General features: G+C 39.8%; 1 protein-coding gene across 2 annotated transcripts in view; it reads right to left on the bottom strand.

The window, feature by feature from the left end:
* The window catches only part of cpne5a (copine Va), a 68,135-nt gene that overhangs the window by 23,675 nt on the left and 16,614 nt on the right, over positions 1-27,846 (bottom strand). Inside the window, exons 4-12 of one of the 2 annotated variants that reach the window (XM_079359925.1) lie at positions 24,620-24,723; positions 23,488-23,527; positions 22,483-22,497; positions 22,246-22,322; positions 9,449-9,512; positions 5,494-5,597; positions 5,145-5,249; positions 2,080-2,121; positions 1,734-1,809 (exon numbers count right to left, since the gene is read on the bottom strand). In XM_079359925.1, the coding sequence (XP_079216051.1) occupies positions 1,734-1,809; positions 2,080-2,121; positions 5,145-5,249; positions 5,494-5,597; positions 9,449-9,512; positions 22,246-22,322; positions 22,483-22,497; positions 23,488-23,527; positions 24,620-24,723 (627 nt within the window). The remainder of the gene's footprint in view (positions 1-1,733; positions 1,810-2,079; positions 2,122-5,144; positions 5,250-5,493; positions 5,598-9,448; positions 9,513-22,245; positions 22,323-22,482; positions 22,498-23,487; positions 23,528-24,619; positions 24,724-27,846) is intronic. The other variant, XM_079359926.1, reaches the window with a different exon arrangement.

Raw genomic sequence — 27,846 nt, forward strand, 5'->3', positions numbered from 1 at the left:
TCCAACTTTCTCTCCAACTCCCCCTCAACACCCTCCCCCCATGGGGCTCTATTCTTCTGCTCGATCCATGGTTACCTTTGCTACACTTCAACTCCTCTGACATAAATGATCTTTAAAGCACCCATCATTTTAAGCATGGCCATCATTTTGTCACTGCCATGTTTAGATTACGTCACACTGACATGACCCTTAATTGCAACAACCTTTGCCCTGTGCATGTCAGGTTATGTTCACAGGAATCTGCATTGTGCCACTAATTGATTCAAATGATTTCATTCATAATAAGGAGCAGTGTAGACTTTCTCTTTGTGTCTTAAAAAACACATTTATTATGGAACAGTGCTACACTGACAAAGATTGAGATGTATCAACAGTTATAGGGCAGCTTCAGTGACTGCAGCAAACTGGTTCAAGGGCATTGACCCGAAGAAACTGCTGTGTTTCATTTCTGATTAAAATATAGAAAGGTTTGGTGAAGGGTAATGCATGCACCTTCTTCTGCCATGTCAGCAGCGTAAAAGGGCAACTCTGCATGTCACTCTGTCTCCTCACCTTTCCCCATCTAGCCACCATCCTCTCCCTCTCACTTCCCTCATTGGCTCTGTTCTTTCCTGGAGCCATGACTAATTCAGAAGCTAATGTAACATGGCAAATGTTTTAATGAGCAGGGGTCAACAGGAGTCTCAAGGATCCTTGCAATACCTGATCTGACCCCACAAGGACCCCCCCCCCCCCCCCCCCCCCCCCACACACACACACACACACACACAGACGCACCTAATCAGCAGCATACTGGTGTATTGCAAGACTGGTGTACTTAACCTCTCAATGTAACTCTGTGTGTTTGGAGAGCCAGAAGAGTTGTTGTTCATCAGAAGTCGCCCCAACTTTGGTTCTAACAGCAGCGGTCTCATGTTGACTAAAAATACCTTGAGAAGCCAAAAGGCATGCTGATAGGCCCCTTAATGTGGAAGTCCATTCACCATTCTTAAGTTGCAGGCTTCTTATATTTGTACCTAAGAATGGAGCTTAGATCTGTTTTTGTGCCCTCGGATGCATCATGGGTCCCTCACTGCACTTAAAAGCCACTCAATGTTCTTCACTTCAGGCATAACGTAGCCCCAGTTTACAACTGTTTTTTAAATTCATCTGATCACAAGTGGGACGCTTAGAGAAGATGCATTTAGCAACCTTTATTTGACAGGTGTACAGTACTAGTCTTTCACCATACAGTATGAGGGAATCTTTTCCTTCTGGAAAAAATGTTAATATTTGATAACAATATAAAGTACAAGAAAAAAATATGAGTGCATATTATTCATCTCTCACAGTCTAACTTGTTGTATCTGTTGTACACAATTTCAGAATTTTAATCCAGAATGCAAAATACAAAAATAGCTATTTTTGTAACACTAAACTGGCACTTATTAATCCGATGGTTGCTGATAAATAGCTTTAGCTTCATCTGACGGCAACATATGTCCTTTTTTAAATGATGCCCAGTCACAGTGGAGTTCATCCACAGAACTGTAAAGTAAGATGAAACTTCAGACAATATTTTACATCACGTCTTTACTTAAGTCTACATAGAGCCCCGCCCTCTCTTGCTCGCAAACATGAGAGCCGTTTCGAATAGTTTCAAAGTCAAATGAAAACTCTTCCAAAGAGAGAGACATAAACCAAAAATTTAGAAACGGTAAAACCAGGACAGACAGTTTTTGATCTCTACTCACCTCATAGACTCTTAACTGGTTCTGACTTCGACACAGTTCTTTGTAGCTGCTGGTGAATTCACCGATGAAATCGTGGCTGAAGAACAAGAGACAAAACAATGGCAGTATTTATTTCCCATTCAGCTACGCTCGGTACGACCTTGAGAGGAAGGAGATCAAAGCAGCTGCTACGGGGACATATATGAAGTCTTATTGATAATGATAAAAAAAAACAAAGCATTATAGTAAAAAAGGATGTACGTTGTTCATTATGGAGTTCTTCAGAGAACAAAAAGCAATTGGCCAGTTATGAGGGGAAATATTACAAATTAAAAATCTGAGTGTACCAATACTGAAGATTCATTACCTTCCATCTCTGTCCCAGTCATACACCTCCACTTTGATTGTCCTGTACAACAAATGAAAGGATAAAGCGTTTGTATGAGTACATTTATGTGACATGGGAGTCACTACATACAACGGGAAGCATTTATAAAATGTCGCCATTAAAACAAGCTGTTCCGGCTCATTAAATGTTAGTGAAGGGTAAATTGAATCATCTAAAGCCTGCTAATTGCTTTGCACGCAACTATAAATAAAACACCCTGAGGGTCAAATAACTCGTCAAAATAAGTTTTCTCTTTGAAGCAGTTGACGTATTTCATTAACAGAAAAAATAATTAACTGATACAATACAAATCAAAAATATTTCTTTGTAATCAGGTTTAAAAATGTGCAAAAAGTGTTGGGTGGGAAAAACATTTTCCAGCACATGCTAAAGATAGAAAACCAACCACTCGGGAGGGAGAATTCTTTGTGAGCTCCCAAAATAAGTTGTAGAGCGAGAAAGCAAATCACACGCCTGAGAGAATTCACTGTGAGAGAGCGAAGTGCTTTGTCTTTTACTCTTGCTCTGATTGAAAGATCAGTGGATTCCCCTCCTGTCAGCAAACGTCAATCATGTGTCAGTGGGTCCAGGGGGAGGCAAGATGATGTAGGGATCCTTTACTAACCTGACCTGAACTCAGTCTGTCTGCAAGTGATGTAGTTCCCCTCCTTACAAACTATCCATGTACTAAAGAAATAGATTAGATAGATAGATAGAAAGAATTGCAGTGTGAAACCAGCTGTTTAATTCTACCTAGTGAAAAAAATAAACGACCCAGCCAGATATTCAGATGTTCCATGTTGAAGTGAGAAAACATTCAACCGTACTCTTAAATACCTGAAAAAAATCATTTGGCTTTCAGGGCCAGTGTTGCATATAATACTCTGGTGACGTACTGTATCACTCAACTTCAATTTTCTTTTATGTCATATTCTCTCAAAGTCTTGAGCAGCACTGATACACATCAAAACGATGAAACCCAGATCTATCAGCAACCACTGTGTTTTCAGTTGAAATAGGAGAGATTTCACTTTCTTATTGCTATCAAAGCCAAATGATTGTGAAAAGATTCAAAGGTCACCTACTGTATTATGCAAAAATACTCATGACCATGTTTATCAAACTAATATGTGTCTTTTGCTTGTCTACAAACCCCCAATTATAAGGCAAGTCTACCCTCTCCACCTTTTGCCTGCTCTACTTTTCATAAAAAATGTGCCGAAACAGGCCTTTTGGAGATTTTCCTTTAATGACCTCATAAAGAGCCGTAACGCCTCCAACAGCTAGGAGTCTGTTGTGCCCTCTGAGTCCGGCTTCTTACTCTAAACAATGGGGTAGTAAGCGAGAAAACCCAAGCCAAATCTTGTTCCAGAGAGGCGTAGTCGAACGCAGCTCACCTTCATTTAAAGCTCTTGATACATAAACAGTCTGTTCTGAGCAGGGCTGAAATAAAGGGACTTATAGGCATTCTACAATAACGAACCAGTGGATTTTTACCAAGACATGTTTTGGGGAGCTCTGAGAATTTAACTTGTTGAAAAGGAGTATATTATGTGACCTTTAAGAGATTCAGACGATAAAAGACAAGACAGAAAAAACACGAACTTTTTATTTAGATCTGAAACATGGACACACAGTTTACATAAAGAAGATAATAAGGCTTTTCTGAGTTTTCATTTCTCTTCAGACATCCCAGACCTTTATCCTTCTCCTCTGATAGACCATGCCACACCTCTTGTGTCTTCTAACTTTGTGTGAATGGCTTCCCTGAGTTCTGTGTGTATATGAGGGGTAACATATTAAGGGCTTTGTGGTCAGATGTCTGCAATATCTATCAAATTGTAGGATTCTTCTCTTGGTCCATTTTGTGATTTACAATCACAGATCAATTTCCGTATTGTCCCACATGTTGTTCTTCCTGAAGTTTCTTTCATTTTCCTACTTGGAAAGGTTCAAAGCAAAGAGGGTTGTGTGTACTGTAGAGATTTACTGTAAAGCCCTTTAGGGAAATATATATATATATATATATATATATATATATATATATATATATATATATATATATATATATATATATATATATATATATATATAATATATGTGAATTTAATCGACTTGACCTAAAAACTTTTATGGAACACAAGCAAAGCCTCGGTGGCTCAATCAAACCCACATTACAAGAAAGCACTGTGCATTTATCAGATGCCTGAGCCAAAGAAATTCAAAGCCTTTGAATTACTGCCAAATTGCAGGTCAAATCCAGGCTAAGTGAAATTATTAAAAAAGTGGTAATAAATAAAACATTTTAAAAATTGACTTGAAGAGTTGTAGCTGATGGCTCTGCAAGAGCAGCACGTCAAACAGCAAAGCAAACTTTAGATATCCCACGCCAACATCGGGGAGACCTTAAATTGGCGTAAATTCCTCTTGCCATCAAAACCCTGAAAGGGAATCAGGCGTCTTTCATGGTTTCAGCCCTTCTGCCTGACCCAATTAGCTTCTCTATTCAGGTGAGAGGAGACGGGATCGAAGTGCAGAATCTCAGCTGACACTCAGCGTGGTGGAGTGGGCAAGCTTTGACATGCTCTTTGATGACTTTAACTCACTCCCATTGCTATCAGGGTCCAGACACACACCTACTCACACATACAGCAAGGTTCTTCAGTTTCTACAGAGCAGAAGGTAGAGCCACTCTTCCTTCCCTTCCAACATTTTATACTCTCCTTCTTTTTTACTCCACGGGTTTCCTGTCATGTTCTTTACTTGTAGATGTTTGGATAAGATCGGAGACGCTTTGAGAAACATTAACTTAAAATGTTCTTCCTAGTTGTGGGAAAATAATCACATTAAGGGAGGGAGACATAGATGGGCTTTTCATAATTCTCCATTTAGGCAGCAGATAAAATAAAATTGTAAAATAAACAGTTTAAATTTGATTACCCAACCCAGTCTGAAAAAGGAAACCACATATTGAAATTCTGCATGGCTTTTATGTCCAGTGTGGGTGTGCAGAACACTTGATTGTACATAATCATTCATCCTACCTGTCATAGTCTCCATTGCAGAGCGCTCTGACAGGGATGGAGAAGGGCTGCCACACAGGGTTCAACGTGTTCTTCACCACTTCAGTCTTGTGGCAGATGGTGAACCTGGGAACGCAGGTGAGCAGGCATGACATCCTTAAAGAAACGTCTTCACCCACAAAAACTCTAAAGTAGATCTTTTTTCAATGCTTTGCTCTGAGAACCTGGTCTTGGATTAGTTATCTTTATGCTGCTGAGTTCAAGAGATCGTAATCTAGTCTTGGACTTGTCTTCATCTTTAATGTCCAAGCTTTCCCTCACGTCTTTGACAAGCTACAGTATTATGAAAGAGCAAGAAAGACCGGCTTACGTTCCATCCTCATTGCTTCTGTAGAAGACCATGAAGGGGTCTGATTTTCCAAAGAAGTCCTTTTTATCCAGTTTGTTGGCACAGAATTGCATGGTGGCATAATCCTTCAGACAGAGGAGCAAGTAAAAAAAAAAAAAAAAAGGCAGAAATGAAAAGACAAAAAAAAACAAAGGACATTGCAAATCCATGCTCCTGCCTCTGTATGCCTTCTGCTGTTTGTTCAGACATGCTGTGTGCCAAGATATAAAAGCACTGAAGCACCAAATAAGAGCAAAGTGCTGAGTGAATCCTAATAAGAGCAGGGCGAAACAAGCCACTAGCTCCCAAAAACATGAACTGCATTCATTACTATTTCTTTATTATCCAAATCCTGCATTACAACAGTGGATGGGATATAAAGGACATTACAATTAAAAATGCCTTGTTGTAGAGAATGTAATCACAGTGACGGTATGAAGGACCATGTCGAGGCACAGAAATGGATTCTAAAACCCTGCATACAGAGGGGAGGGAGGGGCTGTGTACAAAAAGGTTTCAGAGGGTGTGAGAGCAGCTAATGATACATTAGAAAGGCTGATATTACCATAATTATACTCATTTAGGCAGCATTTCAGTGTGCGCTACCATTACCAGGACAATGAACATGCCCCATAATGCTCTTGGTTCCAGATATTCTCCCTGTGGTCAAGGTATTAGTCTGTGTTGTATTATAATGAGACTGAATAGAGGGCACAGACTGGACAGGTAAACGTCTGCATCAGAAGAAAAGCTGCACAGTGTTCTCCATTTCTGACAGCCTTTATCTCAGTGCTATATGAACACTCTCAAACTTTTTCAAAAACCCTCTCTCCCTGATACATTCTGCTTGTGCAATGCAAGTCTTTAATCAGTACATTTTAAAGAGTGAGATGGGATATGCCAAAAAGACGCTTACAGCCTTCAGCTTGCAAAAAGATGAGCTGTTTTTACCCTGTCAGTCTCCCCGAGGCTTAAAGGTTCAGAAGGGCTATTAGATCGGGATCAGTGTGGCGCTGGGCAAGGCCTTTATCGATTGCTTTGACCCAAATCAGTGTGGTGTGCTCTGCCTTTGACCGGCTTCTCACTAACCTAGCTCACCGCTTGATGCCTACTACAGTACACAAACAAGACACCGAGCTGCCTCTGTATCTGAGGACACTGCTGAGACACTGCTAGAGAAAATATGTGATTATTCCTTTGAAATTTGAGCTTATTTGTTTACCACTGTAATCTCTGATCAACATTTTGAAACATGGGAAGGGAAGAAATAATTAAAAAATGATTAAAACATTTTCTGATAGCTATTGAAGCAGGATTGTTGTAAAGATACACTTTTATCATTACCTCTTGACATTTTCTGTTTTATTCCTGTTATCATAAATCCTTCATTATGGTTTAAAAGTCACTTAGTCCTGTATTGAGTTTCTCAAATGTGCGCACTGAGAGTATATCAGCCACGCTATTTAGCCAGCTACTGATAGGTTTGTTCCTCAAGTGTTTCAAGCTTTCCCCTGGCTGCTTTTTTTTTTTTACAAGAACATCTCCTTTTTCAGCTTCCCATTGTGGCTTATATTGTGGATTTAGAAAAAACACAGAATATGTTACAGGAGTTTGCTTTGGTAAATTATCCAAGCCTGAAAATATAGCAGCATCTTATAAATGTCCTGCAATGCCCTGACACTGCCTCAGTAATAACTATATCTTTCAAGGTAACACTGTGGTTTACGCCTTCATTAGGCACAGATAACATAACAGACACCCACTTTAGTGCCTCCAAGTGTTCTCTCAGTAAGTGGGGGGGGAAAAAGCAGAACATTCATTGCAGCCAGCGAGGTTTAAGAGCAGCAGGGAGATAGTGAGTGCAGTGCATCCTTACTATTTTGTTTGCCCTAGCAAGATATCCCTGCATGGGGTAAGTGGCAGAGGAATTCTTGCTGTCACGTTTAAGAACTGGCACTGTAGGTTTTCCAAAAGAACACGAGGCAATGCAGACAATACTCGAGCTTGGTTACATAAGCTTGTGACATCCTCAGGATGGCACACTGTTGTGCAGTTTAAAATGCATCCGGAGCCAGAAGATAATGTGATATATCACTGTTTTCATATGGTTAGCCTCAGGTAAAGGATTTTGTTTTTTGTAAATGAGAAGAATATATGAACATTTCACTAAAAAAGAAAACTGAGCCAAAGTTGTCTGGTAAAAGAAATAAATTACACTTGCATCAAACAAATGAATCGATGGTAATCGGGCAGTTTTTAGATGGCTATGATCTAAGCAAATACAATAACTCTCTGGTTGACTGCTGTCATATTTAAAGTGCTACATGGTTTACTTAGATTCAAATCAGCCAGTGTTGCTGCTGGACTGTGAGGAGGATCAGAGAGAGAGCCAGCCACTGCACAGAATGTCATATATGCCAGAGATAACGTCAGCCAGGAGGAAGCCTTTGATCCATGCAGAGGCGGTTGCTCTGTCTAATGACACCTGGCAAATCCTCTGACAAGGTGGGAGCCAACCTGCCTCTCAGCGAGCAGTCCCTGCAGAACTTCCCCCCATCGATTCCCTCTCTCCTGGTTTCAGTTTCCCCAAACAACAGTAGCAGTGTTTACCTCAGCTGTAGCAGCAACTCCGCTGCCTTCATTTGATGGTCACAGGTGGATTAGAGAATAAACACTGTCCAGATGGATGCTAGAAATTCCAAACTGTCATAAAAACACAGGTGTGGGGCATCATCTTCAGACTAGCCAGCCATAATGGGCCTTTTTTGTCTTAGTTTCTTATTCTTCACACCTGATGAGGCATTTTTATTCAGGGTTAAATGGTGTCTAAACAGGACATGCCTGAAGTGGCCCTCCAAGTCTGTGTCTCTCTAATCGAGTCTTGGAGAGTGTAAATGGTCATTTGTACCTGTATTGATCATTTGCATTTATATTGCAAAGCGCCTGTTGAGGTGGTGCTTCTACATTGATAATGCTAACTCCTATCACTGCAGATTCAAAGCACCTGATGACTCACAGCAGCCCTTTAGCTTTAGTGACTGTGAGCGCTGACACTTCAATCCAGCAAGGACCAAATCAGTAATGGTTAGCATGTCAGTTAAATTACCAGAACGGCTTTTCTGTCTTTTTATAATCAGACTGCTTATCACTCAAGAAATCGATGCTCTTATTGTAAAAAAAATAGGATAAGATACAGTTAACTGGGAGGTTTTATTGAAAATGCTTTGAAAGTCACAGAGCCTAACCATTAGATGCTAACATGCATTAAGATATCGTAAAACATTTGCACAATAGTTGCAGTTCAATGGCTTGCTTTATAGCCTCTAAGGGAGGCGGGTCGCTCAGGCCAATAAGTCTTGCTCCTGCTCCAGTAGAAGCAGTGTAATGTGATTATTCATTATCGTCATTTAGCAGTGCGGAGAGAAAGACAATGGGCATTAGTGGACTCAGCTTATTAATGCATACTCATGGATCAACACAGCACACATGGGAGGAAATGCCTGGTTCAATGATAGGGATGAAGGGGGAGGGGCATCGAATGAACGTTGAAACTATGTATACTTTGTCCAAATGACAAACACAACTGCTCAGGGACATGGCTACTGCTGCTTTAATATGGGCAAGTACTTGCAATATATTTGATGGAAGTCAAGCCTACTAATCAACCTGTCTTTCTTCAGCAGGCTTAGAAACATGACTAAAAATGCATTATGCAGCGGAAACAACATGCACCATTTCCCCTCAATGTGTCGCACACAAATTCACATTGACATGCAGAAATCAATCAGCTACAGTGCATTTGTTCAATTAGACTCTAATGCGCTTGTTAAAGCAACCATTTCAGAGTAGATCGGAGAATGCAGCTAAACACTTAGCATTAAATAAACATTAACAGAAATAACACTCATATATAACAATTCAAACGTTTTCAACTTACCCTGCAGTTCCCCAGCTCCTCAGCAGACAAGATGATAGTTCCGCATTTTTTCCCTGGTATGCCACTGTAAAAACAAATAAAGTATTGTTCACTCTTTTGAAAAAAGTAACATTTGCAACAAACACTTTGTATTGACTTTCTAGATTTGTCACTTTAACAGCTTTGAGAGTTTCTTGCATTGACAAGACCCAGAAATAATGCAATGTGGTCGATGGTCTATATTTCACAAGAATGATTTGGTTTGAATGGTTTCAAAGAGGGCCAAAATGCACTTGAGGATCAGGTCTTTACTTTTACTCCTTTGATTTGATTTCTCGTTTCCTATGTCGCTTTTTTTAACAAGCAATTACACTGATGCCTAAATAACAGTTATCACAAAGATTAGTGTTCACAGGAGTAAAGTAAATTGTAAGTAAGTACATTTCCCACTTCCAGCTGACAATACAGACATGTTTACCTTCAGATACAGCTTTTAGCTGGAGTGACATAATAGGGACAGTTTGGCAGCACTAATAAGTATATTTATACTCAACACTGTAACTAAATCTAAAACAAGTTATGCATTCTGACTCAAGTTTTTTTGTGCAATGTGAAAGGAAACTGCAAAGACACAAAACTCTTGTGATCCATGTTTGTGAACACCACACTGGGACTTTAAAGCTCTGCGGGTTTGTAGTTGTTTGCTACATGTCCCCAGCAGGTGATCGAGACACACTGTAGAACACGACGGGTTCCCTGTGTGACTGTGTTTCTATACCTCACCTCCTCAGGAGCATGCCAATACAATGGAACTTACAAAAATAGACTACATCTTGACATAGTTTGCCCAAAATGTTACTTGTGTAGGTTGTTTTAGAAGAACAGGATGTGTGTGTGTTTTTATACCTTAACTAAAGCATCACCTGAAGCTTTAGAAGAAGGATACAACCTTTGAGATCAGACTCAGGACAAGACAGTGTATCTACTTTGCAATCATACAGTGGCACTTCAACTGAGGACACTCCTGTCATTTTCAAGATAAAGAGGGACAGATTACACCAGAGTCATGCTGAGGCCTTAGCCGGTGGCCAATCATTATAAGGTCAGACCTGCTGTAGATCCTCGTCATCAAACTGTGAGAGCTGAGCTATCAGGCAGTGATCAGGGTTCTATACATTTAAATAGAGGGAGCCTTTGACTACAGGAGCAGAATTATTTATTATTTACAAAGATAATCTGAAGCATCAACCAGCAACCATAATGGGAAAGCCGGGGGACCTATTAAGAGATAGAGGGTTTCCTCTTATCTGTGAGTGCAGGAAGTCTTTGCAGTGTTTTGAAGAGATACGGTTCTGGGTGTTTCTATTAACCTTTACTGGTCTCGCTCAGGTTGCCCAGGTCAATAATACACACAGTGTAATGTTCTATGGAAGCAATTGTAGCTGCTAATGTAGAAACTTTGATCAATATCTTAATAAATCCACCCAACAAATGCATCCAACTAAAAATGCTTCACATCCACCAGGGTGTGCAACAGAACTACCATTGTCTCAGCCTTTTACAAGACACATTTTAAAATGACGTTATCACACAGTGAGAGGGCAGCACGCTTCATTCTCTGTCTCTTAGCTCCATGGAGACCAATCTCAAGGTGAATTAACTGTCCTTGAATTATTGATGTTTTACTCCAGGTTGTCACCGTGTATTTTGATGGCACCTCAACCAGTAAACCGCTGACCAATGAGGCTTGTAAAGCGTGCACAATCCACAGGTCACATTTTTTTCCCTAAGGTCAAAAAAAGACCAATAATCCTTCCATAGAGGAAAATGAGAACCAGTAATTGTCAAAATATCATCTCCAGACACGTTAAGATTCATTGTCCTGCTCTAATCACTGCCACTGAGACAAAAGCCGGTACCAAAAGGGCAATGGACTTTGAAATCAGGCATGCATTATTGAGTTTGGCATTTTCCTTGACAATGACTAGTTAACTTGAAGAGCAAGCATGCACTGAATGGATAAATACAGTTCCTGTGATTCATCTGTGGGTTCCTTTTCATTGCAGACTGACAGTTGTTGAGCAGCTTCAGTAGTGAAATGTGAGAGCTGGTGAAATGAAGTGTCCGGCATCAAGAGGCCTCATTGGCTCGGCACTCATTTGCGGAGGGTTTCTCAGCAGGGAAAACCCTTTGATGATGAAACTAAGTGAAATGTGCTGCTGTGGTCCTCATTGCTGTGCTATCTGCTTAGTACAAGGTCTACAGTCTGACAGCTGTGAGGAACTGATGGGCTTTTTTTCAGTTGGTCATGTAAATGCGTTTCATATTTGTCTCGATGATGGTAGTACTGGATGATATGAATACTGAAGTTACAAAACAGCATGTTTTACATTACCAATTCCCAGATTGCCAACTCATTTTGATAAAATGATGTGACAGCATCAATGGTTCCTGTTTTTGGTTAGTCTTTACTTTTGTTCATTTTGCTTAAAGATGTATGAATATATATAATATATTATATATATATATATAAATATATAATGGTATCAACGCTTAACATTTGGATACACTGAATGGAATTGGCAAAGTTGGTTGATTTTTTGTGAAATTTCAGGAGAAAGGGCCACTTACATTTTTTTAATACAAAAATCAAATCACATAACTCATTTGGAAGACAATAGTGACAGATTCCAAATAAGTAATCAGCTTAATTATTCTTAAACTTTGATGACTTTGTCATCAGCTCTGATCTTCATGAATATTGCAACTAAACTTTATTTAAACATGTCAAACAACAAAGGAAGGGGAAACCAATTAGTGTATTATAGCTTCTTTTAAATGACTTATTCAAATGAAAGGGAAGAATGTTTACATTTCATTTCAAACTTCACTACTGATAGCTTTATTAACCTGAAGTTGATGGAAAAATTCTGTTTCTTCTTGTTATTTGTTATGGTTTAATGAAACCTACATATAAGAGAGTCGATTGTAAAGGACAGAAGTCAGAACAATATGTGAATTCAGTAAATGTAGCACAGACATTTGAATAGAGTTTTTATAGGTAGTCTTGTTCAGAAAAGACTGATGACAGCCTGTTAGTCTCCATGGGTTCTGTGCTTGAATGAATGATTTACGTGATGTAATAAAGGCATTAAGGCTTCCAGTAGCTCAGCAATGAATGTGAGCTGTGACTGCACTAACCACAGGGTAAGTAGCTATGATACTTTACACCGTCCACCATTCGAGTATAATTCATACTGTCACCTACAGGTTTCCCTTGGCACGATACAAACACTTTGCCATATGGTCCTGACCAATCCAATGTCAATCAATGATGTGCACTGTTGCTACCTGAAAACCTCAGTGGACTTTTTACTGTCTGATTAGTATCAGGTCAGGGAGGCCTGTGCGACCTTTGCTGTTCCTGCTTTTCAACAGAAACCCACTGGATCAAACCAAACAAGAAAAGAAAGAAATGAAATCCAGCCTTGAAGCTGATGAGTTCTTCTATCAAAAAGAAATGGAAGCGAAGACTTGTTTTGCTCTCCACTAGCATGAGTACAGAGTTAGTCAGAGCTTTGTTGACAGATCTCATGTTTGATTAACTGCATGGATAGAGATGAAGCAGCATATTTCAGCATCACTACAATTATTTCTCCAATATCTTTAATAGAGCTGTTCAGAAGAATACTGATGAGAATATCCAGTTTATCTTTATTCAAGAGAGGCCACATTTAAGACATTTAGACCTCTGAAAAACAAGCATCAAAGATCATTGTGCATGTCATATATTATTACTAATTTTCCAGCCCAATGTGTGGCCTCTATAATTTCTCATCTCAGGGCAGATGCCGTTGTCAAGTGGTGATTCACAATGCCCCTACTCTCCATTACCTATCAGTGTGAGGGGTGGAGTTTGCTGAGATTAAAGTCCGAAGAGAAAGAAGGAAGCAATTGTTGATGCTGTTCACGTGGGGTCATTAGGATGAGGAATGGTCTTGATATTTAACAACGCCGCAACGTGTCACGCATATAAGAGTGGGGGAGGGTCAGAGAAGAAAGAAATTATTTTTTTTCACTCTGCAGCTGTTGCAGGGTGTGTCTACATAATTTCAGAGCAGACAAAAAGACTGCAGTGTTATCATGCAAAGAAGATTGTCATATTGCAATTTTTTAAGACATATTTGGGAAAGTGGAGTGCAATAAGGCTAGAAATAGAAAAAGTTTTCCCTGAACAAAAGACAGAGTTTAGTTACCCAGGTCTGTGAATCCAATAATTATTTCCGGATGACAAGAGGGATAAGGGTAAATGGACAAATCCAAATGTTTTTAAGTTAAGTCACAGGCCAACAGAGACCGGGGTTTCTGGCTTTGTGCCTCTATAAACATTTGAAGCAGTCTGCAGATCTTAGTTGAACAGAATTGGACAAGGTTAAAAGAACTGCACGTGGGCTCAAATGGGATTATACCTTTAAACCCCTTGATTTTTATACACAGATAAGCATCCATAATCCTTCACCTTGGATTTAAAAAATAAAAAGTATAAAAAGTGCACCAGCTAATTTAGAAGGACAAACTGTAATGCAACATGAGGACAGAAGGAGCTGCTTCAGACTGGTGCTGCTGTTTGTGTTTAGAGTACGTAGCTACAGGCAACCTATGCCACGCTCTTTGAAGCTTTGTTAGAATGAGCACAAAGCAAGTAAGTAGGGCAAAGAATGTGCTGAGGAAAATGCCAGTTGGTTGTCCAAAACAACAGGGAGTTTGTTTTTGTCAACAGTGAAAACCAGACTCAAGGTAGGAATCCACAGTGTCACCCCTGTTGCATCTTTTCTTTGCCTCTGGTTGTGTAACTTTCTTTATGCTACTCACAGGATTCCTCAGGTCTCCCATTGGAACATAATGACTGTTAACATCCTCAGTAAGCAAACATAAAGCAGTTATTTATGGGGAGTAATGGGTCTTTCATGAAATATAAATCTGATTCTTTTTCAAGTTGCGTGCGCAGTGATGAAAGGATACCTTTGTTGAAGTTTAGATAACAGAAGTTATAAGGCTTTATTCACTATCACAATGTTGAATTTATTGTAATTCTCCATAAATGAAGCACTCAGCAACCACCTTCAAGCTGATATTGACAGAAAGAATAAGGATTAGTTGAAGTTGTCAATCAGAGGGAAAGTTTCTATCTCAGTTTACAGACAAAAACAGCTCAAAGTCACAGCAGCCTGTACAAGTGCTTGGCTTCCTGTGTTCTCTCTTGCCAATAATACATATCTTTCTCTGGAGTACATAACAAGCCCGTTTCAATTTCCCCTGGGCAAGAACAAAACATCCATCTCCTTCACAGGCAAAAAGAGATGCCCAGTTCTTTTTGTTATTCCACAAACGATGGAAGTTGCATTTTTTGATCTGCTTGGCATCCAATCACAGCTGATTCTCCACACCTTGTTTCTCCTCCTGTGTCACAAGGCAGTGTCACCTTTAACCCCCTCTCTGGGATGTAATGGTATTCATATCATGTAGTACCAACCTGCCCTGACCTCCTCTGTGGTGGTGAATGCTGACTATAAATTGCAATCTGTGAGGAGGATCGCTTTCAGCTACTGCATAGATTAATGACGTGGTAGTGTTAAACTGGGGCAGGAGAGTGCTTTTTAAAAGGCATTCAGGGGGGTTGCTCACATTTCTAATAGTAGAAGACAGAGCATGGCCATAATAGAAATGAAAACTCATCCACATACTACGCTGCCCCCGCCCGCCCTTGCACTTGAAATCTTAATTATTATTGCAAAGACAAGAATCGGGCGCCTTATTATCAACGCAGCTCCAGAGAGCCCTCCTTAAATGATCTATAGCGCATAGTGTAAAGCGTTTAGTTAATAAAGTGCAGTGAAGGCTTGCAAACCTTCTGTGGTTCTGTGAACAACAGCCCATGATTTGGATGTTAAAAGCAAGGCAAAAGGGGTTGCAATAAATCTCATAATTATTTATATGTCTTTGAAAAGAGAATATGATAACCATCTCCCATTATCATGCATCTCTCCCTGCTATTTGCTTTGTGCAACTGACAACATGGATTATACCATTTATTTTTAATATAGTGGGCTTGCATTACAGTCTCTCCTTCCACTATGTGTCATGTGCATGCACCGAAGGAAATGTTTTACATTATTGTGTTCAGCTTTATCCACTACAGCAAACCAACCACTGAAGAAATGATCTCTTCAGAGCATACAAAGATTTTCAATTGAGGAGTAAGTTAGGGGTGCTGCAGCATGAGGAATGCACTTTTTGAACCCGCCTCATATGCGGTTTCTTAGTGTCTCACTTTTAAAACAAACCTGCACATTAGACATGGCTTTGGCTGTCATAGTTGCAGTTGCATTCCTCTGACTCATAGAAGCAATGTGCCAACATACTATGACATACAGATAATAATAACGACAAATGTATCTGTTGGAAATAAGCAAACTCATTCATGCTGCTCTTTGCACCCTTTTGTGATAGGTATAGACAAGGCCCTGAATCCCCAATACCCTCAACTGCCACAGTACAAATGAAATGAGCGGTTGTTTTGATGAAAGAAAAAAAGGAACAATGTCAAAATTGTTTATGACACAGAACTGCATCCTAGGAGAGTCATAAAGAAAGAAATTCAACGGGATGGTGGAAGGCCAGGTGAAAAAAGCTGTTTGCTAAAAGATCTGGGCTGTGCAGAGGATTTGCCTCTATTGGACTCACAGTATTACCAGTATTACCTAATAAATCCCACTTTGTTTTGGTACATCAGCACATTTTTTTTCCCCCACACCTAAGCAGGAATACACGTTATTAGAGAGGGACCCTTGTTAGTGTTCAGCCTTTGAGCCTAAATTGGCATTTAGTGAGGCAGCAGATCGCTTTAATTGTGTTTGATGTCCCGAGGCAGAAGATGCTGATTACTTTAAGCCTTCTAAAACACTTAACCTCCCAGTTTAGTTAAACGGGAAAACAGGCAAAGAAAACACCTGCCCCACTTTCTGCATTTACAGTATCAGCAGTACGTGAAATAAGGATTTTCAGTTTCACCAAAACATGAACTTCTCTTCCTCCCACTCATATTTAAATCTGCAGCAGCGTGTTCTATTTTTCATCTCAGAGGAACTGCGGCTGTGTAGCCCCGAGTCAGTCAGCCAACTGCATTAACCGACAACTTTAAAAGAATTGCGAGTCTCTGAAGTCGAGATGAGACAAGAGATGCCCCCTGCCTCAGTTTTCTCTCAGTAAACTTCTTGTGAGTCACACAGCTCTGCTACTTAATGCTGTAATTTAACATCTTATAAGAAGGAAATTGCAAAGATATATTTGCCTTATTTTTTTCAATGTTTAAAATTACTTTCATGAATTAGGGCAAAAGAGAGCCTGCGTTTCATCTCAGTTAAAAAGATTTGACTACAGTATACCCTCCCTCAAGCACAGATGGGTTTTTAAAACGAATCATCAACTGGTGAGGGCATTTGCAGAACTCAGTCTGTTTGCACAAAATCATGCAAATTACGCGACCATTAGACTTTTTAACCAAGACCCCATTCAAAGGATTCTCATAATAAACTGCCCGCCAGCTCAGCTAACATCAACATATTTAGACACATAGCGTCAGCTAACAACATTTGACAATAATTAAAAATAACAATGACAATCCCTGATTAATCTGTATGATGTCCCACTTTTTCATGACAACACTGAAGGCAGAATGAAGATTTTTGGCATGATTTTAACAACTTCAGAATAGTTAAAAACAAAAATAATTACTGCCAACAGTCAGTAATTGTTTCCACAGTTGTACCCTGAGCAGCTGAAAAAAGGGACAGAGGAGAACACAGTAGAAGGATAAGAGCATTATAGTATATCTTCAAGAGCAGATGAAACTGATAAAGTTTAATAAAAGAAAACTGCTGAGAATATAACAATAGAGTTAAATCAACAATCCTGACTAATTCTCAACAAACATCCAACCTTGTAGGTTCCACAGATTCAGGTTGGAGTGCCTTCTTGTCACGATGAAATAACAACAGTGTTGATGTACAGTATTTAATCGCACGTTGAAACTTTATTACAGGGAGCACTGGATAATTTAAGACGCGTGCACAAAATGCTGAAAATTAAACCTCAAGAAAAAGACGTACTTTGAATATATTCACATGATTTCATGACTTGGAGTGTATGGATAAGAATTGACGACTTGATTTCATAGAGATAAATCCTTTTAATTTAACAGGGATGCACTAATAAAAGCAGAACCATGGCGAATGTATCGTTCATAACTTTATCTGTTTATCATGCGACATCTTCAGCGAAGTGCACCACCAAATGTGTCAATCAATGCTTAATCTCGAAAATCTTCTAATTCTGACTTCCTCTTCCCTGAGTCGGCCTTGCGCAGCTCGGTGTGAACATTTGGAGCTCCTGTTTTTGTTTACTTTTCTTTAAAGACTTAGTTAGTAAATTTATCATTAATAAAATATTGAGCAAAAAGTGATGCCCTTGATGAAATATCTTGCTTAATATGAGTTATTCAAAATGGTTGTATTCATTGCCATCAAAAAGCTGGTTAGATAGGCATGTGTACTGTGATGAAAGTAAGCAATAAACTCAAGCACCAGAGAAAAGAAATGATTAAAAGCACAGCTGTGAGCTTCAGAAAGATGTTTAACAAAACAATTGACTGGTGATTTTCATCAAATATTGGCTCAGATTTGATCTAAAATGTTTGATCACATTATTTCTTTATCAGCTCATGTCCATGCACATCCCGGGGAAAGTGTTTCAGTGTAACTACAATTCATATCTGTAATATTGTTCAGTTTCTGATTCTCATCCCCTTGGTTCGCTTCAATGTCATTTCTGCTTGGGCTTTCACTTCGAAATTTGGAAATTGAGGAGTTCTGTTGTGAAGAGCCCTGTTGACCTCGAAAGACAAGTTCAAACAGTTATTGAAAGTTTAAAGGGATTGTTCATGGTACTACACCCATAACAAATATAAGCATGTCAAAATATGACTTAAAATAGAAATATCTTCAAACACATGAAGTCATATCAGTGTACAGCCTGGCTGTATTACTCTGCAGACATCTTCAACTTATTGAAGCACTTTAATGGTCCATTGATCCATAACGTAACAAATGCTGAGCCCAAAACATCGTAACCTTTTGCCCAAAATGTATCAACTTGTTACATTTTGGGCAAAAAGTTACAACTTCTTGGGCTCAGCATTTTGTTACATTATCAACCTGTTATTACATTATGGGTTTTGTTACATTTTTTTATTACATTTCGGGTCATTGTTATTTTTTGCCCTAACAGAGCTCTTGAAAAGTATTTTATATAAGGGACACTGGTGTAACAATGGTTAGCGTGCATGCCCCATGAACGGAGGTTGTAGTCCTCCAAGTTAGCGGCCCGGGCTTGAATCCAATCTGTAGTTACTTTCCTGCATGTCAATCCCCACTTTCTCTTTCCTTGAGTTCCAACTCTACCCCTTCTTATATCTCCAATAAAGGTAATAATAAAAAAAAAATCTGAATCTAAAGATCTGTCTATGAGTTAAAAAAATAAAAAGTTGCCTTCTTGTAACTTACATTTATGTTTATATTTTCCTGAACTTCCTTTACAGTAACAGCTCATGGAGTCATACAGGGAGAACTCAGAGACAAAACCATGTTGTTTGATGATGCTTCTCTCTCCACAGGATGGATATAGCTCAGGATTTCTTTATTCTAATGAGTACATATATATTATATTTTTTCACATTGCTTTCTACATTTCCATTGCACCGACAGCTCCCAGGGGAGCAACCGGCACACCCACTACAGTCATTGTAATTTAGCTCTTGCTTTATTTCCTGCCTCAAGCATACAGTAGGGCACAGTCACAGTTGGATAATGGGTTTAACATGCCAATGTTGTGCTGTATTCACATGCTCTAGTGTGTCGTATAATTTACCGTACCGACTCAAAGGTTACCGCTATTTGTAAAATAAACTCTATTATCATGTTCACTACGCACACACATAACATTGTGAGTCCTTCTCACAGGCGACACACAGAATCACAACCAGGGGAGTAAGGTCAGACCTATAAGGTTTGTTCAGTTAAACATGTCATTCACCTGCATGTGTCTATCATTTCAGCTACCAATCTCAGCTACCAATAACTTTGATGCATGTCTCTCATTAAAACCAGATAATACACAGAGAGGGTTTGTAGCAGTGTGTCACTTCAGTGCTTCATAGCTTACATTCCTCCTACTAGCAAATGTTTCTGTCTTAATAAAGGCATGTGGGAAAAGCCATACATCACAACTGACTTGTTATTTTCCCCAAGAAATATGTGTATGTGAATATTTGCTCCGACAGAAATGCCAGAATATTGCAACTGCCCCCATGAGTGAAGTATCTGGTAATTCAACAAAGATTTAGGTAAATTATTCCACCAAGTCCGAGTAGCAGCATATGTTTCTGCTGTGTGTGCGTGTGTGCATGTAGGCGTGTGTGAGGGCATTTATTATGTATCAATCACAACATTGGTATAAGAAATCCCCTAACATGAATAATATCCTAAAATTCTGCTCTCACAAAGTGAATTATTTACTTCTGCATGATCCTTTGAATGCCTCTTTTCGTAAGAGACTGTTTGAGGGGGAAAAAAATGTGGTTGGGACAATTTTATAAAAAAAAAGAAATGTAGGTGTTACACTGTCCCTGTTCTGTTTTGTATTTGTTGTTAACACATCCTTTTGTTTTCTACAATATCCATAATAATACAAAACCAAATGAATGTTTTTTATATGTACAGTATGTGTAGCAAAATGATAAAGATAATGGAAACATACTCCGATTAAGTCTGCCTTGGTTGTTTTTGCTTTTTTTTTTTTTTTTAACAAACTACGATCTTGTGGAACAAACTCAGTGTAGTGATAAACAATCTCTGAGGCGTCTGTACTGTGCATTACAAAGCCCAAAGAATCCTACCCCTCACTGTCATTTCTGTTCAGTTTAAATGTCTAATTGAAATGAACTTTCAAATAAAAAGCACTTCATGTTTTTTGGGAAAGGTTACTATAAACATGATCAAGATTCATGGGCACAGGTTTGAAGCCCTCGATATGTTAGGCCAACCAGACATCTGATAACAAAAGATTTGGTTATAATAACAAAGAAAAAAGAATGAGTCTTGGCTGTTAGGTAAAGGCGTGAATGTGTAAGTTATTTTTTTGGGGAGGTGTTTGATAGGTGTGTCGTGGTTATGGTTTTGGTGAGTCTTTAAATTGTAAATTGTAACGACAACAACAGTATGCTACTGTATTTGTGTTTGCTGCATGGAGATAGAAGCATAAGGATGGGCCGATGTTTGGGGGAGGAAGAAGAAACAGAAAACACAAAGAGAAAAAAAGAATATGGCAGACAGAAGGAGAATGAATGAGAGATGAAGTGTGGAAAATAGGGAAAGGGGTGCTGATGTGCTTCTCAAGCAGGTCATTGGATGCAGTGTGCCTTGGGAAGGCTTGCCTAAGCATAGCTAACAGATTTCCTCAGTCTCTGCTGGAGCCGTTCCTTAAAGCTCACATTCAGTGTTTCGTTGCATAATGGGGAAATGGAGCACACAGCCATTAAAAAAAACGGAACCATAATATTTTAAAAGAGGGTTAAAAAAAACTCCATAACCCACGGACATTGTTTAGCTTTTTGAAAGGCAGAGGTAAGTAAAAGTTAACCTTTTGCTAAAAGTCATCAGGTCATGTTCTTTCTTGTGTTTCTAAATGACCACTTTCTACATATATGTGTAAATGTTTAAAACATCTAATTTCTTCTGTCAGTAACACTGATTTTAAGGACAACCGCCTCTTCATCTTCACCCTCTGCTGAAGCTAAATTGGGTGTTGCATCAGAGCAGACTCTCAGCGGGGATCAAGGTTCCCTGCTGAAGCAGCAGAATCAATACTTTTGTCCATCACGTCTGGGGGCTCCTGAGCCTCCTGTCAGACTCTGATGTGCAGAGTGAAGCCTAGTTTACAGCATGCTGTCTCTTGATCCCTCTCATCCTCTTATTCAGCACTGAAGGGCAACAAGCTCTGTAATCCACAGCCACCAGTCCCTGGCAGGGTTCATGGTTGACACCAAAGTCCTGTTGTTCACACAAACCCCCACAGATGGGGCCAACACCGCCTCGTAGTTCACAAAATCTGCACTTCATAGTCTTATACAAACAGGCACGAGCTTCATGGTTTGTCAAAAACCTTCCTCGTACTCGCCAAGAGACACCCATAAGTCAGAGAGACATACACACTTCTGTGGGTGCCAGTGGCTTTTGGGGCTTCATATTTTCAAATTTATGTCAAGGCGGAGTTGATAGTGCCATGTGTCCCCTGCTGACTTAAATCCAGTCTCCGTGCTACATCACCTCCCTAATGACAGTAATTGCATTGAGGAAGCCCTCAGTCATGTTCAATTACCCATTCCCATCCAAGCATACAAGTCCAATCTTGCTGCATAACGAACGATACTGATGATTCTGGAAGTCAGACATATCCATCATGGCCTCATCTTTGTTGGGACGTGTGAAATCCAACAGGAAAACATGTCACATTTGACTGAGCTGAGGGGTTGGCCGTAAGTTTTAATTATTTGATTACATCTGAACAAAATGTATGTTTGGAGATTTAAAATGGATCTATTTGTCTCCCGGCGAGGCTGAGTGAAGCCTTATCCTAGCTCTGGGGTGCTTTTATTCGTGCCCTTTGCACAATAAGAGACTGAACAAAGTCAAATGAAAACTCACCCCAGAGGTTTCTCCAGGCGACTAGCAGGTGAGCCCACGATCTCTCCCAGAGTACAGTGGACCTGTCCCAGGAAGTCCTGCCAGGGTTGGAGCATAAGATGTAGAGAGATGTGTATTGGGGCAAACGATCGGGTGTATCAGTGGATCACAGTGGGGGGAGAGAGAGTTGGTAAGGAGTTAAGCATCGTTATAATCATTGTACATTTATAAATAAGGACTTCTGAGGCTAGCACGTACGTTAAAGTCGGTTGGCTTCCAGGGTGAAGTAGGAGGAGGAAGTGGAAGAGAGAGACACCAGGCAGCAGCAGCAACACAACAGAGCATATCATAGAACAGAGGTCACAAGACTCAAATACCAGACAGTCATCAACAGAGTGCAAGAAAGAGGAGCAAAAGTAGATATGTGAAAGAGCAGTTCGGTAGAATGGTAACAGAAAATAGTCAAAGAGTCGCAGAGCAAGACAAAAAGGACAGGGACAAAGCACAAAAAAGGAAAAGAAGGAGAGTTTGACTGGTTGCAGAGCATGCAACACAATGCCAACACACAACAACTAAAGCTTCAGAATGAGAGAAGAATTACCAATGATGGGAATGTTGGTAATATGCAAACCAAGGACTTCAAATATCCTCTTTATCTGTCTGCATAATATGTGTAAAAACTAAATCTGAACATTTACTTTACAAGTGAGGCCCAACTTGTTCTATTAAATAAGTCAATTTTTATATTATTGTACTGCCCCTTTGAATTAGGGACAAATGAAGACAAACAAAGTTTTTTTTAATTGAATTGAATTGTGTATATATATATATATATATATATATATATATATATATATACATTATATAAATGTTTCTATCTTCCCAGTTACAACTTTTAACTGCTTTACACAGCACACAGGAACATGAGTTAATAAGGCTTTGACTGTCATGATATGCAATGCTTCTTTTCTTGTTTAAATTCTAATATAACGAGGATCAAACGGATTATTTCAGCTCTGAAATAACTTCCAAGCAATTCGATCAGAAAAATCCGCAACATGTTTTCAGATGAAGCATCATTTATTCATTACCAATAATATATATTGGAGCATTTAGATGCCCTTTACTGTGGTTTGCATTGAACGTCAAACTTGAGGCATGCACCTTGAAAAATTTGATCTAATATTTATGAGACATTTTAATGTTAAATTCCCCCAAAAAACAAACAAAAAATAAAATAAAAATTGAAAGTCTTTTACTTACATGTTTTGCCAGATCAGGACTTTTAGAGTCGATGTCATATCTGAAATCACAAAGACATGGGAACATTTTAATACCACCTTTGAACATTATTACAGAACCTTACACAGAAACATTAGCTGCAGCGTGGACAGTCTCCGCCTGTCAATCACATACCTGCTTTGTAGGAAAAGGAAAGATGAGTGAAGACAGAAAAGTGAAGAAAGAAATGCAGATAAGTAATGAACTTATTTCTTACTTTTAAAATGTTATGTCCATCATTTGCCAGGGGGACCTTATTGAAACAACAGACAGGGAAAGTTTGAAGCATCTGCCAGTCAAACTTACTGTTAAAGTAATTAAACCTCCGTATGCCCTGGCTCCCACCTCTGTGATGAAGCACAGATGTAAATGACTAACACTAATTGTGAAGGGATGTTCTTCCTGCGTTGCTTTTCAGAGTCATGGAAATATGTCAGATGAATTCATTAGGTGTCTAAAAATCCTCAGAGACCTTCGGCTCTGTCCCAGTAGTGCACCAGAGACGTCAGCCTTGAAAGGAAAGGTAACAAAAGGACAGTTTTTTTTGGAAGCATATCTGTTCTCCTTGGGCTATGGGGAAGTTTGGATGAAATTATCCAGACACTGTTCTCTGAGATCTCAAAATGAAGCAGCACCTTCCTGACCCTCTCACTAGTCTGGCCTTTTCAAGAAGAAGAAGGCGGTAATATGTGATGGAGGGGAGGACAAGGTCTCTTTATGCCTTGTAGCGGTCTTGGTTTTCAGACATTTGCCTTGCTTAGCAGCAGGGAGATTAGGGATAAAACTAGATATTAAATATTTATTACCCTTATACCAATCTCCCTTCAACAAATGACTATTGAGCGACTATGCAGATAAGTCATTCCTCAGGAGAGAGAAGAGCTGCATGGTGATAAAGGAGGGAAAAAAAGAAGAGGTGAGACAAAATGAGAGACGGGGGGGGAATGAATAGGTAGATGGGGAAAGACAGGGACTGTATGAGGGAGAAGATGTAAATTTTGAGGGAAGAAATGTAGGACTGGGTTAGAAGAGGGTGAACCTGGTGTGTGTGTGTGTGTGTGTGTGTGTGTGTGTGTGTGTGTGTCCTCAGAGGTAGATCAAACAGATAACTCACACGTCAAAGCGCAGGTTCTGCTTCTCCTCAAAGAAGTAGTCCAGGATGTACTTCCTGACAAAGTCTGGGTTTAGCGTGTTGTCTATCACTTCTGTTCTCCCAAACTAGATCAGCAGCAGGAGAGATTAAAAGAAAGACAGATGAGGAGAGGAAGATGTGAGAGCAGACATGGAGACGGCAACATCATGCAGTCACACAGAAAGTACATCCACTGCTCTACTACCTCACCCCACCTCAACACTCTCCATCTTCCCCCGGCAACTATGTGAACTCAAAACTTTGGATAAGCTCCGATTTTATAAACAGAAGTCAATGATCGCACAGTGTCAGCTCTTCTTCTTCTTCTTCTTCTTTTTTCTTCTGCTGGGTTGAGCAAGCTGGAGGAAAGCACTTTGTTGAGTCCAATTACGTTAATCTAATTAATACCACTGTTGCTCTTCGAGCCACTTCAAAACAAGAAAGAAGGGGAGGAACTCTCAGTTTCTTTGAGAGAAAAAAAGAGCTGTCACAATTGATAGGAAGATGGTAAGCTACCTCCTGTTCCCTGGAGTTAAGAGGAAAATGGAAAACTGCCACCACAGACACTAAAAAATGATCTATCTGTGTTACAGAGCGAGACCCTCTGATGAGTTGATGTGCCGATAAACAAATCAACAGACACGGAAAGTGGTGCAGGGCCCTGCACAAGCACACGCACTTTAATTGAATCCAAAATGAATAATTCAAAGTGAGAGAAGTGATGCTGAGCTGCATAAATAAAAGATCCACAGTAAAAAGGGTTACCATAAACTGACACAGGGAATTAATAATAGCAGTGTGAGGGCTTAATGAGGAGATGAAACAGCAGGATTACAGGCTCACACCTTTATGATTACCTCAGGTGGGGGCAAGACTCCAAGTGGAACTTAACAGTGGAGCTGCCTGGTGACGGCATCAATACTTTACACTGACACTGATGTAAAAACTGTTGAAACGGATCATATGGAAAATATGGCAGTTTGAGAGGTTTTCTCGAAATGTAACCTGCCATGATCCAACATAAAAGTGTGTCTAAGTTTATCAAAGTTTAACTACTGTGTGGCTCCTTCTCTTCATCCCTGTCAAATAAAAGTCAGAGAGCTCTCTTCCTGCACATGCAAAGGAGGTGAAAGCTCCACAGAGCGTGGGCAGGAGTCGTTTTCAATGATACAGGCTGAATGTGGCAGCAGGGGGGCCATAGCATATTCAATTTGGTCTCAGGCCAAACTAAACAAAGAAAGAATCAGCACCAGAGCCAAGAACAGCCACCCGAGGAAATAACAGATCTCCCAATGCACACATTATTCCTACCAAGGCAAGAACACTGTCAGCATGTAAAGCCAAAGTTGCAAAGCACTACAATTAACTGTCAACCGCCCCAAAAAAGAACCCTGCAGTGATTTATCTATGCGCTGCTCTTTTTCCCTCCAATAACCTTAACTAGGATATATTGTGAGTTGCGAATTTAGAAAATTCATTTTAGTTAAAAAGATTAATGTCTAGGAGTTTGACTAGAAGAGGAAAGGCCTGGCGTTGCTGAATTTAGAGAAGTTATATTGTGGCAGCTGCTCAGTCAAGTGAAAGCAGTAAAAAGAGGAAAACCTGTCACGGGTTGAAGATTCTGACTTAACATTTTATGGTAAAGGAAAGACTGAGTGAGGCCACAGTTTTGTGTATCTGATTAATCATTTTTATTTTATTTTTAAAATTTTATATACTTTATTAATCCCTGAGGGGAAACTCTGGTTTGCACTCTGTTATTTTAGAGACATGCTTCTCACACACAGGCCTGAATCACACACATCCCACAGGACCTGTGGACATGCATTAATGGAGAGATGTCAGAGTTTGGAGGCTGCCCCCACTGGAAGCACCACCTGAGCTGGCGGGAGTCTGGTGCCTTGCTCAAGGGCACTCGAAAAGTGATCTGGCACTACTCCAGATACCAGACCAACTTGCATATTTTTGGTCTGCATCAGGAAATGAACTCAAGACGGTGCAAGTTTCCCAAGATGTTGATGAAGAGATCCTTCTGGAATCAAAACACGGCTTATTTAGAAGCATGGGGTCTTTCTCTTGGTGTAAACATTCTTAATGGAGGGATAGTTCTGTATTTTTGAAGAGTTGATAGTAAGTGTATTAGCCACCAGAAATGTTTGCCAGCTCAGACCTCTATTGAAAAAAACAGGGATGAAAGCACAGCTAGACATTGTAGCAGAAAAAAAGAAGCCACAAAAACATGTTGGGGAAAAGGTACGTTATTTTGTTTAAATGTTGTTTAAACCCTTATTCTACACTCAGCTGTTTGGGTTAGCATGCTTTGAAAGAGACAATAAATCCATCCAAACTAAAAGCACATCATACATGCTGTCTGACATGGATACCTGAGGATACTTTTAAGGTCCAGAGTAAAAAGGGGAAAAGAATTCTGAAGATGGAGACTGAGCAGATCTGAATAACAGATGTTAACCGCTATGGAAACTGGTGGCACAGTTGTGTAAGCAAAGAGCTCATACACACAATCCCAGAGAGCAACAAGTGTGACTTGGTAAAAACAGTACTTCAGGACATTTCTGGATCATAGGATTCCAGCAGCTAACAGAAGCCTGCAGTCTGCATGTCTCACCACCCAGAGGCCTATGGCTTCTGTGCCTTTTCTCAACAGAGGAGCTGAACTTACAAATATTTTCAGTGGCTAATATACATCTTATTGACAACTACCTCATACTTCTAAAAATATGACAAATTTGGGTCAAGATTTTTGTGAAGGATTTGGTGTTGGTTTCTTCGGCTTGAAAACCACTGCTTTAAGTGGATTACAGACGGTTGTTGTAGTGGTGAAAACCAGTTGTTGTTTGAGCAACCATTTCTAAGTCTCTGAAGAACAAAAACACATAACATGACTGAGGGGAAAACGAGGTTCTTAGCTTTATCAATAGTGCACAGCTTGTCTGAAGCTCACAAAGCCAGATGTCGACTGCTGCAGAAACATACGCCTCTATCTCCGCTGCATGCTCAGTGTGTCAGCCTGAGGTGGGGCAGTGTAAGAAGAGGTGACAGGTGGAGGAGGCTCTACCTGCCAGCTAAGTGCACTTGCTTGTCATTGTCTACAAAGGCATTTTAATCGGTATACGAGTCTCTGGCTCTAATAAAGGAAGATAGCTGTGCTACCAACATAAAGTTAAGTTTTATGATGAGCTAAGGCCAGT

Source organism: Symphodus melops (assembly GCF_947650265.1).
Source record: "Symphodus melops genome assembly, chromosome: 13".
NCBI classification, from domain to species: Eukaryota; Metazoa; Chordata; class Actinopteri; order Labriformes; family Labridae; genus Symphodus; species Symphodus melops.